Source organism: Pollicipes pollicipes, unplaced genomic scaffold, assembly GCF_011947565.3.
Source record: "Pollicipes pollicipes isolate AB1234 unplaced genomic scaffold, Ppol_2.1 Scaffold_3447;HRSCAF=4054_pilon_pilon_pilon, whole genome shotgun sequence".
Lineage (NCBI taxonomy): Eukaryota > Metazoa > Arthropoda > Thecostraca > Pollicipedomorpha > Pollicipedidae > Pollicipes > Pollicipes pollicipes.
Genome location: NW_023596297.1, coordinates 36,799,515 through 36,817,720, shown reverse-complemented (window position 1 = coordinate 36,817,720; position 18,206 = coordinate 36,799,515). Strand labels below are relative to the sequence as shown.

The 18,206-nt window shown below is 48.0% G+C and overlaps 1 protein-coding gene across 1 annotated transcript; it reads left to right on the top strand.

Annotated features, from left to right (window-relative positions):
• The first annotated feature begins 545 nt into the window (after positions 1–545).
• Positions 546–17,140, top strand: LOC119091981 (uncharacterized). Its single transcript, XM_037214924.1, has 4 exons — positions 546–643; positions 13,069–13,291; positions 15,238–15,457; positions 15,839–17,140. Exons 1-4 carry the CDS (start codon positions 632–634, stop codon positions 15,885–15,887), a joined length of 504 nt encoding a protein of 167 aa, XP_037070819.1. The 5' UTR covers positions 546–631; the 3' UTR covers positions 15,888–17,140.
• Positions 17,141–18,206: the final 1,066 nt, after the last annotated feature.

Genomic DNA, 18,206 nt, shown 5'->3' with positions numbered 1-18,206 from the left:
AGCACATCAGCCGTTTTCGCGAAGTATTACGGAACAATCTTTCCAATTTTGAAAACAGCTTTTTAGCGTTTATTTTCTAACCACACACGTTTTATCAGCGAATTTCAGCTTACCGCATTTCGCAGAGATTTCAAAACACGTTCTTAAATACGTATAATTTAATAAAATTGTGGTCGGCTGACATTAAGCAAGACCATGCTTGTGAGAAGAAGTAGATGGCAGATTTCTTCGTACAGCATAAGGCATCAAATCGTCTAAAATTTATTGCAAAGTACTTAAGGCCGCAATTGTTCATGCGCTCTCCAAAAATAACGCCAGCCCGTAGCGGGTGGGACCCCACTGGGCCTCCCAGCCCCAAGGTCTCCAGGCGGGGTGCTGCGTGGGGGAGCAGGCCGAGTGACGCCACTGCCTCGCGGCCGGAGCGCACCGATTGGCGGGCCGTGTCTGTGACGTCACACCCGGGGGCCGCCGGCGGACGCAGGTGGGAGTGGTTCGTTAAAAGAGTTGCTCGGCATTGGGCAGCGGTTCAGTGCGGTGTCACCTGCTGCGGGTGTCGTAGGTGGTGCGGGACGGCTCGGCTCTCCAAGAGACACCAATACCTCTCAGCCGCCCAGAGCGCTCACGCTCCAACATGCCTGTGCTGGTGAGTGCGCGAGCCACGTGGACGAACACGCCGCCACCGAGAGGTGCCAGACCGCAAAAACGCACTTTTGACCACTATCAGAGGTAATGGCAATATATTTGTACCACGCCTACACATGCTTATGATAAACCCTGTTCTCTGCGGGTAGTGGTGTGGACAGGTTCTACCCCTCCCCCAAGTTTTTTTTTGCTTGCTGCTCCGAACAGCTAGCAAAAGCACCACAAACGTTTTAAGTTCATAGAACCTACATGCTCGTGCCGTGTCAAAATTTCATAAGATAGGGCAGAGCTAGGTCCTGCCCATTACTTTAGGGAGTCGGTCTTCCGTGCATGAAGGGTACATTAACTTTCTTTGTATTTTGGATTAAACTTAATACTTAAATTCATTCATATAGTCAAGTATATCGTAAACATTGAGTGCGTACACAAACGTTCTTTCAAACGGGCAATGCTGTAAAATGGGAGCACACGAGTTTTTTACGTCCTACCGTCGCATATTGAATGTTTAAATCAGACACAGAAAAAAGTTGCACTCCTTTTATCTTCAATAGCCAAAGCCATCGCTAGGAATGAAACTGGCGAATTCCCTCCTGCGTACTCCTGCCATAAATTTGCATGCACTGTGTTGGTAACACAATGCTTAATAAACAATAGGGGTCCCCATTTTGCTGACCTGACTCGCTTTAGTTTGAGAATTGTATCCAACATAAACATGGAAAAGGAAAAAAAATTGATGCAAGGGAGTGAAAAAGGCATGCAACGCGAAGAAAGCACACAAATTTCCTGAAAAGCATGTTTTCTATCCGCAAAATGACAAGCTGACCACCAGAATTGACGGTGATGGTGCTTCCACATCTGTTTATCTGAATAATTTGCACACGACACTTCACAAAGTAACTTCACACACACGCGCATACGCACACACACACACACACACACACACACACACACACACACACACACACACACACACACACACACACACACACACACACACACACACACACACACACACACACACACACACACACACACACACACACACACACACACACACACACACACACACACACACACACACACACACACACACACACACACACACACACACACACACACACACACACACACACACACACACACGGGCGCGCGTGTATATATATATATATATATATATATATATATATATATATATATATATATATATATATATATATATATATGCATATATATATACAATACATGCTTTTCGAGACATAAGAAAGGTCATCAGTTAACAGATTGCGCATTCAAGCATCAGTATAAAGAACAAAATTACGAAAGTTGCTTATTGTATTTGCGATGAACATCATGCATATAGACAAGACGGTACTAATAGCCTATTTCTCAGCGTAATCAGAAAAACTGAGAGATAACTGAATTTATATTTTGGCTACATTCTTTTATCGAAACGAAACAATGGTTTCCTGTGTTCGATGCCCAAGGAGTGGTTCGATGCACTACAGTTCACTGTGTGGTAGTGCGCCCAGTCAGAACAGAGTTTGAAAGCTTTTTGGAGGTAGGAGCGCGCTACACAGATCTTGTACTGGTCGGGGCCCTCGCTTGTGACACTGAGGCATCACCCAACATCTGTTGGCATTTTGTGCACTGTTGTCACGAATCATCGCTGGCCACAGTAAAGTCTTTGTCTAAAACTGGACTAAATAATGTCGTTGAATTTTAAGGTTAACCAACTTGTCAACAATTACGCAAAAAGATGCTTTGTCGGCTCTCCTTACCGTGCTTTTTCTTTCTCTTTCCTCACCTCTACAGGTTTTTACGGCTGCGCTGAATTCTTCGTTCAGGATCATGCTTTTAGAGTTGTTTCGTCCGATCAAGCTGTTTGCAATGAGTTGATTCCGTAGTTCTGGGTCTACCTCCACTCTCGCTTAGCTTCATAATATCATGACATGATAACTCCAACTCCCCCGTCTTGCCTGTTGCGCTGAATTTAGGCTGTAGGTGGCAGTACAAGCCAACATATACTGGACAGTGTGCTAACGCCACAGGCGGGTGCCCAGAACGGTACAAGACCAGTTAAGCGCGCCCCAGTTCCGCGGAGTCTTCCAACCGCGCCCGGACGGGTGGTACCCACGTGCACTGCTGAGATCAGTGAGAAATGGCAGTGGCTGTTCTGGAAGTGTTTGCTGAGCCAAATATCGTCACATACTCGTGTTTTGGCCCTGTCTCCTGATGTCCTTGCATGTTTGTCTGTGAGCCAAGATGTTTTCTTGTAGGCTTGACTGCATGCGTCAGCCACGGTGAGCCGAGAGCCCCTTGGGAAGGGGAACTCCGACCGGGTACCCGGTGCGTATGCGTCGGTTAAAGTTTGGCGGTTGGCCCTCCCAGGCGCATGCAAGTCTGCCCCACTGTTAACCATTTTCCTTCATCCCATAGCCCTAAAATGATAATTTTTGGTCGAAAGGGCTCTAATCCAAAAACAATAGACAAACAAAACACCAAACGTGATTGAATCTTACACAGCCTGCTCACCAATGATTGAGAGCCATTTGACGGGTGACTTCAAGGGAGTCAAGCGAGACTCCCTTTAAATGAAGTGTTAAACATATTTAGGGGCTTGAACTGGATTAACCATCTTGAAGACCACCACGTGCGGTCCACTTTTTAGTAACTAAACCCTTCTAGTTTCTGAGCCATACGCCCGCAAAGATATGCAGACTGTTTCGAGGTCATCCATCCATCCATCACATAATAATAACGTCGTTATATCATGCGATTCCCATAGTCATGCGATGATTAAGGCCAAAAGATATAATTGTCGAGCCGTTATATGTGATGTTCGTGAGCACGATTCCCGGACATAACGGCCGCCCACTGGCTTTCAATCAATGCTGTGTAGGGTACGATGACGTAAGCAAACAATAACGTACTGAGGAGCCTATTTACTGAACAGAAAAACTGCGTTGTCTAGAGCAATCTTAAATCATATCTGATGCTTCCATCTATATCTTCAAATGTCGAGCGTTCCCTTTTAGGCAGTGCTAGTTGCAAATATGGATTGTGGACATAAAACTCGTGTCGCTCGTGTCGCTTGTCGCTAAATAAGGACAGGTGCCGGCAAGTGTGAACTCTGTACGAATCTCACGTCTGTGAGTGGAATATAATTCATATCATGACAATATATCACTGGTATTATGCTGCTTCCCTGGCTCTTATGACAGTGCCAATGCTCTGCTTCTTCGTTTACTTCTGGTTGAACTGTAAGACAAGCACAGTGAATACGATGGTAACTGCAGCTGGTACCATCGGCGTGGGAAATATGACAGCCCCTAAAGGATAGTATATCGGCCACGAACGCACTGTGTGTGTGTGCGCGCGCGCATACGTGGTCACGCATGTACGTAGAAACGAGGCATGTTTACCACTGGGATACAGGCGGGAGTCGCGCGATTGTGTTGTGTGGTCTTTTATTACTTTATAACGCACCACCTGCTCTCGTCTGATCAGCATGGCTTTATATCAAATCACTCAGCTGGCACTGCGTTGCTCTCTTTTGCTGCCCCAGTTTGACTGCTATGGACCAGAGCAGCCACACTGCTCTGTCTGCTGGCATTATTCAAATGTTTCAATGTTGTTCCGCATGACCACCTTCTCCGCAAGCTTAGGCTTTACAATGTAGTCGAGTGCTGGTTTAAAAGGAGGGCCAAGTGGCCCCGAGTCGCAGGTGAACATTGGCTAAACAGAAACGTGAACGGGACCCCTACCAGAGGGTTAGTTTACTGTGTTATTCGGGCCCTTTGGCAATGCAAGAAGGTATGATGACTTACGCGATGGGAGTCTGCAATGAGACAAAAGAAGGGCCATGTGTTAGTGGCCAGTGCCCAACTACTAACCAAACCATTTCAGCAAGCCAGTAAGTGCCTGTTCATCCGTGGCCACTCTCGGAAGTCGGTACAGTTGTAAGAACTTTATGATGCGCCACACCTCGATGCACAATTTCAAAGGGAAGATATACATCTATAAAAAATTAAAGCATGACTTGTTTGACAGTCTGCTTTCTTCTTTATTTTTGCAACCATTTCCCAAACCTGAAACCGGCCCAGTGATGTGAGTTTTTATTCGCCTCCATTTTGAATTTCCGTTCACCGGGACAACGCGCGAACGCTATCGAAAATTCATCTTGTACGGAATCTCAATCAATGAGCGACTGGCGGCGACCTGGGGTTGAACAAGGGCGTGGAAGTCTGGTCGGTTGCCTGCTGTTGGGCTGGGAAAGTCGAACATCACCATACCAAACCATGGGCATGTGCATATGATGCTGCTGGTATACGCAATTAAACCTAAATTCTGCCTTCGGCGAATGAACAGTAAACCCAAAATGCGTTCAAATGATTGCAAATAACCTGCTGCGAGAAAAAAATGCTGTAATTTCTAGAGCATTTTCTAGGCTCGCCGCGGCTCACTTCGTGGCACATAAAATATCATGCAACGCGGGTTAGTGACTGCCTTCCGGTCCGCTACTGGCGTATCTGTCAGTCACACAAAGTTTAGGTTGCGTCATAAGTTGTGAACAGTACGTGCGCCTACACCATGTAATGGGTGTCACGTCTTTACCTGCCGTGGCCGCACGTTGGTTATTGCGTAATTGGTTGAACGGTATTTTGCGCGGATGACACCATTGTCTTAACAATGTATTACCATGGGATCACATTAATCCCCTGCAAGCCAGTTTTCATCTTAAACACAAACAGCTCGTCCCGGTCATTGCGCTGTTTGTTGCCGAGCATTTTCTGGTGATACGGACAGTGCTTACAATCATGAAGGCACGTCGACAAGATGACTGGCCGGCCAGGCGTGCTGAAGCTGCAGAGTTTGCAAAAAGCTGACGACAATACTAGCTAGCCGTGCCTTCGCTTGTGATCCACAAGCAAGACAAAAGGAGGCGCACCGAGCATCGGCAAGCTACCCTTGCGTCTCGTTTGGTGAGCTGTGGCCGGTCTGTTTAAGGTACCCTTGCGTCTCATTTGGTGAGCTGTGGCCGGTCTGACTAAGGTACGCTTGCGTCTCATTCGGTGAGATCTGGCCGGTCTGACTAAGGTGGCAGGCAGGCGGATCAACATCCCAGAACCCGGGCTCTCTGGCTCTCAATCGGCTAAGGGAGCCTGGAAACGGGGGGAGGGGGCATGACGTCACTGCTTGTTACATGCAAATCTTTCGACAGAAATTGTCCGTTGACCTGCAGCAGCTCCGCGGGTATGAGCCATCACACAGCACTTTGCTGAGAACTTTAAATCGGGGTAGACTTGCGTGGTTTAGTACTGTCATGCCATTTTTACGGTAGCAACATCAAAACTAATATCTACACCTTTTCACACGAGAGATATAGGTAAAAACGTAAATGTTTTTAAATGTCGCATCTGTTAGCATTGTAAATATGATCAAACTTGGTAATTCTGCGTATTAATTCATCACTCCTGCATTTAATCATTTCAATTAGAGAACAGCACACTAGGATCGGTGGGTGGCTCTCACCATCCAGCATAACACCCGACTAGACAAGTTGTAGAACGCCAGGGCTATATTTGATCGCCTGCGTGAATGATATATACGCGATACTTTGACACAAAAGACCTCTCTATTGCGCCCAGGTGTGAGCCTGCACCAGACCAACACCGCGCTGATTCCTCGGACCCCCATGTGTTTGATGGTTCCGGGGCGGCAGTACAGATTAGTTGTCGTGTGACCGTACACATTGGGTGTCATTGGGTAGTTCGTGTTATGTGTCGCGGTTGTTAGTAATATTCGGGAAGTAATGAAAAGCCATTTAAAGGACAGCCTGAAGCGATGCATTTTTTCTTAATCTCTTCCGCCGCCGCCTCACTTACTCGCCGTCCTGTTTCTCCGACGCTCTCTCTTAGTCCTCCCCTGTTCCCGCACAACAGGTGTCCATGCGCCCGTTATAGGCGCCAAAGGGAGGCCTACTGGCGGTGGACGCCACTGAACCCGGCATTGCCTGTATCAATGCGCTCCACAATGGTCTACCGTCCGAGCGTGCGGCGCCGAGATCAGAGCTGACGTGTACTTGCGCGCTGTACGTGAGTTGTACGTGAGCGGCGTGATATTGTCTGACAGCTAGGGCGGCAGCAGCACAGGACTCGGCCGCGCCTGCTACCTGCACTCAGCCACGTCCGAATCATGTTAAACAATGGACCGTTTTACTGAATAATACGATGCGTGCTGATAAAAATGCTTTGCTATTAAATCGTGCCATACTGTTTACTGTGATGTTGCACCAGGCTATATACCGAAGTGTAATATCTGCTTTGCGCAAAAGTCAACGCACACTGCATGTACATACCTACATCTGCAACACAGTATTTCATGTACTACATACTTAAAGTGCACTGTACCTGCCATTGGAGGATGTGCTATTGCAGCTGACATGATGATACTTGATAAGTTATCCAAGCGCGACTAAAAAGCATTACGCATATATTTTGTTTCCGCCCTCGGGAAAAGAAGATACGCGGTCCCATCAGTGTCCAGAAAGAGGGCTGCCCCCTGCCATGCATTAGCGGTCTTCCATTGAAACTGTGGCGTGTGCTGCTGACCTGTGCCGACCGTCGACCGTTGAAAGAGGGCAGATGGCTGGCGCGAGACGAGACGAGGTGAGGTGACGCCGCCACCGGACCCGCACTGCTCTGGGGACGGCCGGTTCACCCCGCTGTCGGCCAGGCGTCTCGAGTCGCAGCTGTGATACCACCGCCGCCGGACCCGCACTGCTCTGGGGACGGCCGGTTCACCCCGTCGTCGGCCAGCCGTCTTGAGTCGCAACTGTGGTACCGCCGCCGCCGGACCCGCACTGCTCTGGGGACGGCCGATTCCCCCCGCCGTCGGCCAGCCGTCTCGAGTCGCAGCTGTGGTACCGCCGCCGCCGGACCCGCACTGCTCTGGGGACGGCCGGTTCACCCCGTCGTCGGCCAGCCGCCTCGAGTCGCAGCTGTGGTACCGCCGCCGCCGGACCCGCACTGCTCTGGGGACGGCCGGTTCACCCCGTCGTCGGCCAGCCGTCTCGAGTCGCGACTGTTACCGTCGCGAGCGCGCTCACAGAGACCAACGGCTGGGCGTTCGTTGACTGATGTCGGCAACGCGGGCCGAGGCGGGTTTAGTGTACCACATTTAGTGTGCAGGCGCACCACATTACTGCGCGCGATGCACTACATTTTGCACATACGATGTCTGCACACATGCGGCGTCAACTGCAGACCAGAAAATGGGTAAACCAAAAACCGATGTAAACCAACTTGAGTTTTGGTCAATCAGTGGTTAAATTTTTGCACTTTTCGGACGTGCAAATCTTCATTACCTTGAACTGTGATGTGGTACGCTTTTAAAATGACATAAATGAGCCATGAGCCACCAATGATTGCTAACTTTTGGATTGCATCCCAATTGTGTTTGAATGAAAACATATTTTATGTAAACCGCTGACAGGGGCTCTTCTCGCCTTTTGCATACCAAGCATGGAAACCTAAAGCTGTTTATTCTTCCCATACTCGTGTCAAAGTAATTTGCTTTGTTCCCTTGTCACTTTGTGGATGCATTAATATGTCTTGAAAAGTTCATGTCCCTCTATAAAATACACCTTTGTTGCAGGAACAGCATGCATTCCACGGTGCTTGTTTTGGGTTACAGAGGGATAATTTATCACCCCTAGTAGTGAAAATGCATGTAGACGAACGCATTCCAAGACTGCGCTGCTAGTGCCCGATGTTTGGCCGGTGGGCACTGTTCTGACAAGATCCGTCCTGGGTGGTGGATTCTGTTGTTTTTGTTCGGCTGACAGCAATAAGCACACAATTTTAACGTGCATCCAACGTCATACTTTTTTCGAGATATGTTGAGCTGTTAAGAAACCCTGGCTCATGCACATTTGACTAGTAACAGCTTTACCATAGCCATGGCTTTGTCTTTGGTCTTCGTGGTGAGAATTTGAGCTTGAGTAGTTTTGTAAGCTACGTAATAGATGCTAATTTGTTGGACTTGCAGACATGTACTTTATCGTCTCAAACCTGAATTGAATTGCATTTGCGAACTACTAAATTCTTTTCTCACACCGATGAACAGAAGAATCTAACCAGCCAACACTCTCTTAGGTGCCAACGAATCGACCAGTATTTGGACTCCAAATGGGAGACCAAATCGATCAATTCCTAGACATGATGCCCACATGCGAATCGCGACTTGTTTAGATAAAATTTTGAAGATCTCCCCAAGTGACATTACCACCATACACTCTGTATACATGCATCTCACCGGCAGTTCTCCCGTGCCGACGACGTGACCTTTAGATCACCGCGAATACGTGTAATCTTCATCCCGTGCGCTAACGAGGAGCCGGCGTACCTGCTAACGGGATCCAGACCCCGACTAAGGGGATAGCAGCCGTCTGTTTCGCACCCTGGTCACGGAAGATATACCGCCTACGAGCGACGTAACTGGCCGTAAAGCAGGTCATTGGCACCTTCATCAGAGCCGCACACTTGCGACCGGGCCAGAGGGGATGTCCCGCCGCTGGATGTGGGATCAATCAGATGTGACGGGCGGTGGTTTGCGGCAGGGAGCAAAAACTATCCGAGAGTAGACGAGCACGAGAACCTCTCTGCCCTGGACGAGGCTGATTTAAACTTTGCCGTACGACGGTTTTTCTCCACCTCGCTTCACGAGCGTCCCCCAAATTTTTCCCCTAAGGGATTTCTCGTTTAACTGGCCGGGTGGCACAATTGTGGCGCGATAAAGACAACCGGCGCAACTGTGCCGCAACCTCGTGCAGCACGTGAAATGCTCGCTGTCTGCCCGGCGAAAGGATAGAGGCGAGCTTCTCGGTTTAACTGAACGGCACAGCTAAGATGATGGGTTCAGGGTACACACAACACGCCACGCTTGACAGACGTCCGGATTTCTAAAACCGCCATGTGCCATAGACTCTTTTAAGGTCAGATTAGATCACTGAAACTTTCTTACGTCAACATTCTGTTTTTGGGAACATACTGCCCAACGTAATTCCTGACGCTCATTCGAATGAAAACATAGAAGCAATCTCGAGTTATATACAGTGACTATCTATACAGCTTTGCTTGACCCCAAGATCATGAAAAAGGAACCTTACATTTCGACACAAGCAAGTTCACGCACAGACCAATCTCCCTGTGGGTTTGGTGTCTCTAGCTATCTTGGTTTATGAGATCTTAGAGCGATCAGATTAACCCCCATCCGAGCGACAGGTATTCAGGCGGCCATCCGGGCGCGTGCTGATAAAAAGCTCATCTACATCCGAGCCATGCCTATGTATTCACAGGGTAAGGGCACTTGGCACCTTCAAGTCCGAGTGCCCAGGGACTCCAGCCGCTTGCATTCATCAATCTGGGTTGTTAACAAAATGCACCACAAACTATAGCTGTGTTCCATGGTAAGGTTTCCATGCATTCCCATTCTTTGGTCACACCACACCAATGCTACGCAAAGTCTGGTAGAGAATTGTGCTCCACGTAATATTTTTCCCAAAAAGATTCGACTACTTAATTGCACTATTCCCGAAATGTGGGAGTAAAAAGTCAAGAAATGCGTTCGAAATGAACTTCAAAGGCTTAAGTCACCACTTCAGCGCCGCTTTTCACAGGTTTTAGTCAATTGAGTTGATTAGAACGTCTGACAAGAGAACTCAAAGCCTTCGTGTTTCAGACTCTTCTTTCGTTTTCCTTGTTTTTATACAGAGGTAATATCAACACATTTTTCCTTCCTCGTTAAAAATCTTTAAAGAAACTATCAATGACCTAAAATATCAGCTAATCTCTCTGAAATTTCCTTTTTACTGCGAACTCCTACATACTTCATACATGTATTGAATTAAATCACCAGCCGCTTAAACACGTTTGACATGCACCCAAAATTGAACAATTCATAGTTAATAAAAGAGCACAACTTGAAGCAAGGGAATTATTTGTCGGTGACAACTTTAAAGCTATCTTTTCACGTTTTTTTGTTGTTGTTCATAGCAGGGGTCAATGATGATAAATCTAAGCCAATCTAGCTTTAATATCTTACCATGTTTAATTTTTCTCCGGTACCTGGCTTTTGGACCGACCTGGCCCAGATGATGCATAGGCGTTGGCAACATTTTGCGTTTGCGTTGGATAGCCCTGTCCGTCAGCAAATTACGTGAAAGGTGCTGACTGTTCAGTTGGGAAGCGGAAAAGTCTGCCCTTGAAAAGGCAGTAATTTTGTATCTTGGCATACCTTACTGATAGCCTTTCATACTTCCAATGACTGATATATAACCAGATTTGGCCATTTTATTTCTTACATAATAATTTGGCCATATTTGGCTCCACGAAGTGAGCCATGAGCACATTTGCTGAACAGGGACGGGATTGGGGTCTCAAATATCAAAAGGCCTCTTGAGTTGGTCAGGACCCTCTTAACAGTAACAAGAGACATGATAAATGATGATGCAACAGTTTGCACTCACAGTGAGGCGGTGACCTGCGCCAGTCAGAGGTCGCGAGACCAAACGAGTGGCCCTTCGCACCGTTTCAACCAGGAGGCAGAAATTGATTAGCCGCATTGGTGTCTCGGCTCCAATTAGGCACTAACATCCTGTGCCGGTGGGGGAACCTTTTACGTCAATGACGCACCCCAGCGTCGATCCTGTGTCACATGCTCAGGTCAGAGGGTCTGTGGCATCAGAGACAGGGCCGGCGCATGAGGTATCCTTCTGAAGGCTTCCATATCGACCAGGGCATCCCGGCTCCCGTATCACCTGAATAACAGTTGCTAGTTCCCCCGGGCTAGAACGAGAAGGCCTTCAGCTCCTGATCAGCTCAAGTAATCTGTGCGATTTCAAGGTGGGTTCTCAGAAGGGAATTAACAGCAACAGCATCACGAGCGATCGAGATTACGCTATCGCGTTTTGATTCCATGGTACTGTATACGCTAAAACAAAAGGAAAGTACCTAGGCAGTTGTGTGTGAAATACGTGTGCACTACGTGTTGCGTATTTCGAATAATACGTATCACAAAACATGCTTAATTTGCAAGATACTACTACATGATACTACAACTATCCTGTAGTTCGAATGCCAGATGATTTGCGTGCGGGGGGGGGGGCGCAGGATAATCAATATCCTTGTTTTTAATATATATATATATATATATATATATATATATATATATATATATAACTCACATTATGTGTCATATGCGTCGCTTGTGTCACGTTCTTCACCCAGATTGTAAGTCCACTCTACTTCAAAGCACTCAAAACAGGCAGCACACCACTTAAGTATTTCCATGCTAACAACACAAACATGCTGCTTATATTCCAGGGAGTTGTCCGCATGCTTTACTGCAAGAAAGAACTTCGCGTCAAAAGTTAAAGAACTGCAAAAGCTTCGCCGCTTACCGCCACCACCACCATTTCAACATTCGCGTCATGACGCGTCACCTGAGTGGCATCACGACTTAAATCATGTGTACACGTTATAGTTTTGCCTTTAACCGCTCACTGTGGGGTTCAATTCCCGGCAGTGGCCATTCTTTATGCCAGAATGATTGGCACGCGTCCCCATATGATCTCAGAAGCGTCGTGAAGCGTCTGCCCAGCCTCGCGCGTTGAACGTTGAATTCCAGCATATTTTTCAAAGTTGTATCGCCAGCAAACCATTCAAGTATATTCGGCATTTTGATTCTTTGTGTCCTACTGGCACAATCCGTTCACCTTCGTTGATCTGAAGACATGACAACGTCACACGCCCGTTCGCATTTCAAGTGTTTCCCGAAACATCATCTATGTCACCGACCTAGCTGGACTTCAAAGCGCACCTGGCGTAACACCTGTTGGGCGGTTTCAAACGCCAACAGTATGTGGCATTTGAAGTTTCAATTAGTCAGTACTTAGTCAGCACTCGGTTAGCCTTACAAATCCGTTCAGCTTCCGACACCTTACAACAACACGGGTGGTTTGCGAGTCCAATGTATGGAAATAAGAAAAATAAATGGCATTATACTGCCTTTATCTTGATGCTAAATTTAGCAGTGAACCGAATAAAGGCTATCCAGAATTGCATAATGGCTCTAACGACGTTACATTTGCCGATTAATTTTTCGTCCACACCGTAGTAAGAGTGGGCAACTTTCCGCTCTCCCCCTGCCAGTATGTCATTGGCCAGTTCTTACATATATTGTGCAAAAATCATTGTTTAGTCCAGTCCGATCCGGTGTGGTCCCTCCTATCTAAACGGTGTTCCCTACGTGAAAGACTGCTGCGGGCTTTCCCGCAGTGTTGATTGCTGTCCTTTTTGCCCCCGTTTCGGCGCCGCGCCGGCGGCGCGGAGGACACCGCTGACCTGACTACCCCCGTCCCCACAGTGTGGGCTGCTGCACAGACTGCTGCGTAGCCTGCTGCTGCTGCTGGCGGCCACCGGATTCCTGAGTGGGTGGGCGGCGGCCGACCACGTGCAGTCGCGCCGCATCTGCGGCTCCGAGTTTGACGAGATGTACTGGGCCCGCGCGTGTGACATGCTCGGCAAGCGATCGCAGGTGCCGCCGCTGGCCGAATACAGCGGCCTACAGCAGCCGCTCGACGGCTCAGGTGGGCCGGCCACAGCTGCCACCCGGTGTGATCGCCGTCACCGTCGTTTGTCGCATGCTGTATTGGTATGACGTGGCTCCCAAATTTCGTTTCCTTTCACGTGGAAATGCTCGAAGAAAACCGTTTGGGAATCGCAAGCAAATTACAGGCCGTTCAAGGTTGTAAAGCCCTGCTAATGTACTTTTCAGCAGGCCTGTGCCCGACATCACTGAGCAGAGTCGACTCTGATTCTAACTGGCAGCGTACAGAGTTAATTGCTACTTTGACTTCAGCTGACTTTTGCAAATGCTTGTCAATCTTTTAAATTTTTGTAACTGCTATTTTAGTACAAAGTTACACTGTCGGCACATGCCTATCATGTACGCTCGGAGAAGTTCATGGTTGAATGGTGTGCAGAAACCACGTCATCCGTGCAACGATGCCAGCCTCAGACGTGTGCCTGAGATCGCCCTGCTGCAATGCAGATATCAGACAAAGCCAGAGTGCGACAAACTGTCGAGCAGCTGTCAGCCATTCAGACATCAGATGATAAGTGAATAAAAAAGCACTAGAGGGACAAGACACATTGCAATGCACTTAATCGCTGGTGATGAAGCATCACGCTGGCCGCGGACCCTCTGCGGTGGTCAGTGAAGACCGTGTTCACCTTTCATCACATTCAGATGGCCAAATATGTGCGCTGCCTTTCTGCGTCCCACCTAACGAGGCAAGGCCAGAAGTAGATAACCTGGCTCCTCAGTCCATATTTATTGATGATTCCGACACTTACAGACTAGCACAGATCAAAATATGTGTTACCTCCCCCAGCCGACGGAACTCACCATACCGTGGCTGCAACGCCAGAGAGACTCCATGCTAAGCTGCATATGCTTGGAGCGACGCTTAATCACACCTCGAATTACGCATCTCTTGACAATGTGCAAAATGAGGGGTCCGACGGCGACATTTAAGAACGTAAAACGCTGGCCTTTGCATGAAGACCGCTCGTAGTGGAGATGCTGGCGCTCCAACTGCCAGGCGATTTACGGCAAGGTGCAGCGATTTACGGCAAGGTGCAGCGATTTACGCCAAGGTGCAGAGCGATTTACGGCAAGGTGCAGCGATTTACGGCAAAGCGCAGGGATTTACGGCAAGGTGCAGCGATTTACGGCAAGGTACAGCGATTTACGGCAAGGCGCAGCGATTTAAGGTAGCGCACCGGGCGCCTGCGTCATGGATTTCCAAGCGGGAGTGCCAATCGAGCCCGAGCAAGCTGCTTGACGTATTCGTGCAGCATTTGTATTGTGTTTAATGGTGCGTTGCGGTCTATATTCGTGACGCATGGAAACCTTGAGTTTATCCAGGTACTTTGGAATCCAGCGAACAACAGATGTTTTAGATCTGCCTCGTCATTTATGAAGCCAGCGAAGAGCAGAAGCTTATTAAAAGTACTTTGGACGCTTTCTTGGCCGAGTTCGGATGAGGTCATCCAGTCTAGTTAATTCATTGCCAGGCGTCCGGAGGAAACTCACCCATATGGAGCGCTAAGTTTCCTTCTGCATTACAACATGAACGACGAGCCCAAAGGCTCTTTCAAACTTTTCCTTAACCTGGATGTTCCGTAGAATACACTCATCTCAGTTGTTCAAAAATGGCACTTAACTATCATCATACCAAGCTAACACACTTTTAAAAGCGTCGTAGCATTTACAAATCATCTCACAGTACGCACGTGTTACTACAACAGCAAAATGTTGATGTTTGCGAAAGCACTTTTTACAGACGCACGCGCTTTCCCGCTTTCCCGTCGAGGTCAAATGATGCAAGACAATCCGGTGTGATGTGCGGGAGAGAAGTTGTGACCCGGCTGAGCCGTGCAAGTGGGGCCGGTTTGACGGACTGTGCCAGCACCTGTGCCGCTGACACTGCGTTGTCCGTCGGCTGACGGCCGCCCCCCTGTCCGCCAGCCGGACCGCACAGGTTCGAGAACTCGCTGCTGTATCGAGTGTCTCCGTGGTCTAGCGGACGGCGTCGGCAGCACTCGGGACGGCTCAGCCACCGCAGTCCGCAGCCCGGGCCAAGCGCAGTTAGCCCCCGATGGCTGCACCTGTGGAAACGGAGCACAGACCTCCGCGGCACGTTCGTCTCCAAACGGTCACGCGCACACTACAACAAGCTCCTGGCCCTGTAAGTAAACGCTACTGGTGGAAAACTGTGCATTTTCAAATACTTTGTAAGGTGTATGCATTTAAGAATAGGGAACATATTAGTAAAAATGTAGGATGTTGAGATTTGCTTTCCGGCATCACCAACAAAATAAGGCAGTGAATTCTCGCGTCGATCTAACATAAAACGACAATGGCACGTTATACGCTATGAGCTATTCAACGCGCCACGCGTTACCTGTGATCTGGCATTTTGCAATGTTTCAAAGTTATCGTCAGTAATATTTTGGACAGCCTGTTTCACTTTATTCCAATGTAGCGTGCCAGAACTGTCTACGACAATCAACAGGTGCATACCCACACATCACTGAAGCCTTTATTTCGACGTCCGTTCTCTTTCTAGGTGCTGTTTTACGGGCTGTCACGAGCAGCACTTCGCCGGAATTTGCTGAGCGGAACACCTTGGCCACCTCCACCGACAAGCATTAGCCGACCATGTTGCATTCTTCTACACGACTTCCAGCGCGACCTCATTTTGTAACCGCGAATTGTTAGCTGGCAGTCGGAGACCAGCGCCGTTCAGCGCTTGCAACAACGTCTGCAGCCGTTAAGACGTCCAGATAACATCTGACGTGATGTTTAATTCCGAGGGGTAAACTGCTTTCGCGATCAGCAGGCGCTGCTGTTCGCGTTATAATTATAATATTGAATTGTTCGTCATGCAGTGTGAATGTGCTGATATGTGCGAAGTCTGTGGCACGCTCCCTGAAAACATTCCTGAGCTGAGTGGGCATAGTAATGTGCGTAGCTGAAGCCGGGAAGAATAGATCTCCGTGTAGCTACAGAGGAGGGCAGCCATTCTAATGTCAGTACGCGCTGGTCTCCAGCTAGCCACGGCTCGGGAGCGGGGCGAGCCGCAAAGAGCTGGAAACGCAACATGAAATAAGCCAGCGCAGATTTGAACCGGCGATGCTCGCTGGAGCTGCGTGCAGATCTCTGACTGAAGGGCTGGGAGGAGATCTGGGCGCTGAGTCGCGACAATTATCAGCAAGCAGACATCACAAGTACCGAGCTGAGCAGTCAAGCTCACGATGCTACACGCGCGAGCTGCGAGAGTCGCGGTCTGGAGGCCGAGGGGAGGGGACGCGGTTGTCTCCCTGTACTCTCGGCCAGGGTGGTAGGCAGAGGAACACACCTGGAGCGCAGCTGGGCACGCGTGGTGTTGTTTTACCGGGTGGTTGGATACGGCACGGTCCTCTCACTGTTTATCATAAACAATCGACTGTAAATTACACAGCTTGTATACATGAGAATATGCATCCATTTGGTGCTTGCAAAATGTGACTATTCAAACCGTTGCGCGTGCGGTATATTTTGATTTGTCGCTGCTCTCGATTCTGCTTACCGGAAGTCACAAATAACGAACAATGCGCAGAAGATGGCTGAGCTCGTTTAGTGTTTTCTGCTTCTGCAGCAAGTGACCGTTGTACTGCAACACGAAAATGTATGTGCGAGGGATTTTTCCAAGATCTCACGTAGGTAGAAAGGTTAACGTAATGAGTTACGTTGCTCCAATAAATTACTTGTTCATGCATGCATCATCCGCGGATCGCCACGCAGGTCCCTTAAGTTCCGAATGCTGCGTGCATAAAACAGTAATGGTTTCTTCATATCGTCGCATTCAACATATCCATCAAAATAAACGTGTCCAGAGTAATGTACACGATCTTTCTCGGTGTGTCATCAGCACGGATCTTCAGTGATGTCTTTCACTGTTTCCCCCCTAGTAAGTGCTCAATGCAAGGCAGTGCAAAACATTGCTGTCAGTGCTAAAGCTGCATTATAACAAAGCTGAAATACTGACACGGAACGATACGGACAAGATGGTTACAACTCATAAAACAAAAGACACTTACAACCAGTACCTACATTTCCATGAAACCTAGTCAGAGTTGTGAAAACAGGGAGTGGTGGAGTATTCAGTGCAAGACATTCAGTTGGCGTTTGTCCATGAAGCACGAAGATGGTACCCAATACATGCAACGTTTGCTCATTTCCCATCCCATCCAAAACTGTGTTTCATTAGCCCAAACGGCATATATTCTGCATTGCGCCACGATGATGAATTACGTCAGGTTGAATGTGATGCAAACGTTTTAACAAAACGTGGACGAAAAAATGCTTACAGATCAGAGTGCTTCACGGATCCAAGGGTTGTGGAGCAATCCGTGGGCCTGATTCGACCGGATTTTTAGGCCTCCGCCATGAAATCGATTAGGACCGGACCGCACTTTCTAATTTTATAGCTCACACAGACTGAACGAATTAAAAATCAATAAAACTGAAATTATCACTAAATGGTCCCTGAAATGCTCGATGGAAATATATACCTTTATACCAATAGAATACAAGATTTCAAAATCCATGCAACGCGCAGACTACAAGGTACATAACTCAGCCAAATAGCCAAATATTACATAAACAAATTTGGTATGAACATATCACATTGACAACCAGCTATGAGTAACACTTAAATATGCTGCTATGGAAAGGCGGAGCTTTTATTCCCTCAAAGGTTACTTAAATCTTTGACCGTTTCCTTCCCCATCTTATTATCACGTAACAACAATTACTTATCATCTTGCTTGCAATCGCATTTAGCCCAACCGGGTGACAACGCATTTCAAAGTTAAAAACTAATTCGAGTATAATCTGGTGGTACACAGCATACCGCAAAGTTGTTAAGCCACCTCCTATTTAAGCAATTAAAA

Coding starts and splice junctions, on each gene's coding strand:
- LOC119091981 (XM_037214924.1), top strand. Junction 13,292..15,237: donor GCAGCCGCTCGACGGCTCAG/GTGGGCCGGCCA, acceptor CCTGTCCGCCAG/CCGGACCGCACAGGTTCGAG. Junction 15,458..15,838: donor TACAACAAGCTCCTGGCCCT/GTAAGTAAACGC, acceptor TTCTCTTTCTAG/GTGCTGTTTTACGGGCTGTC.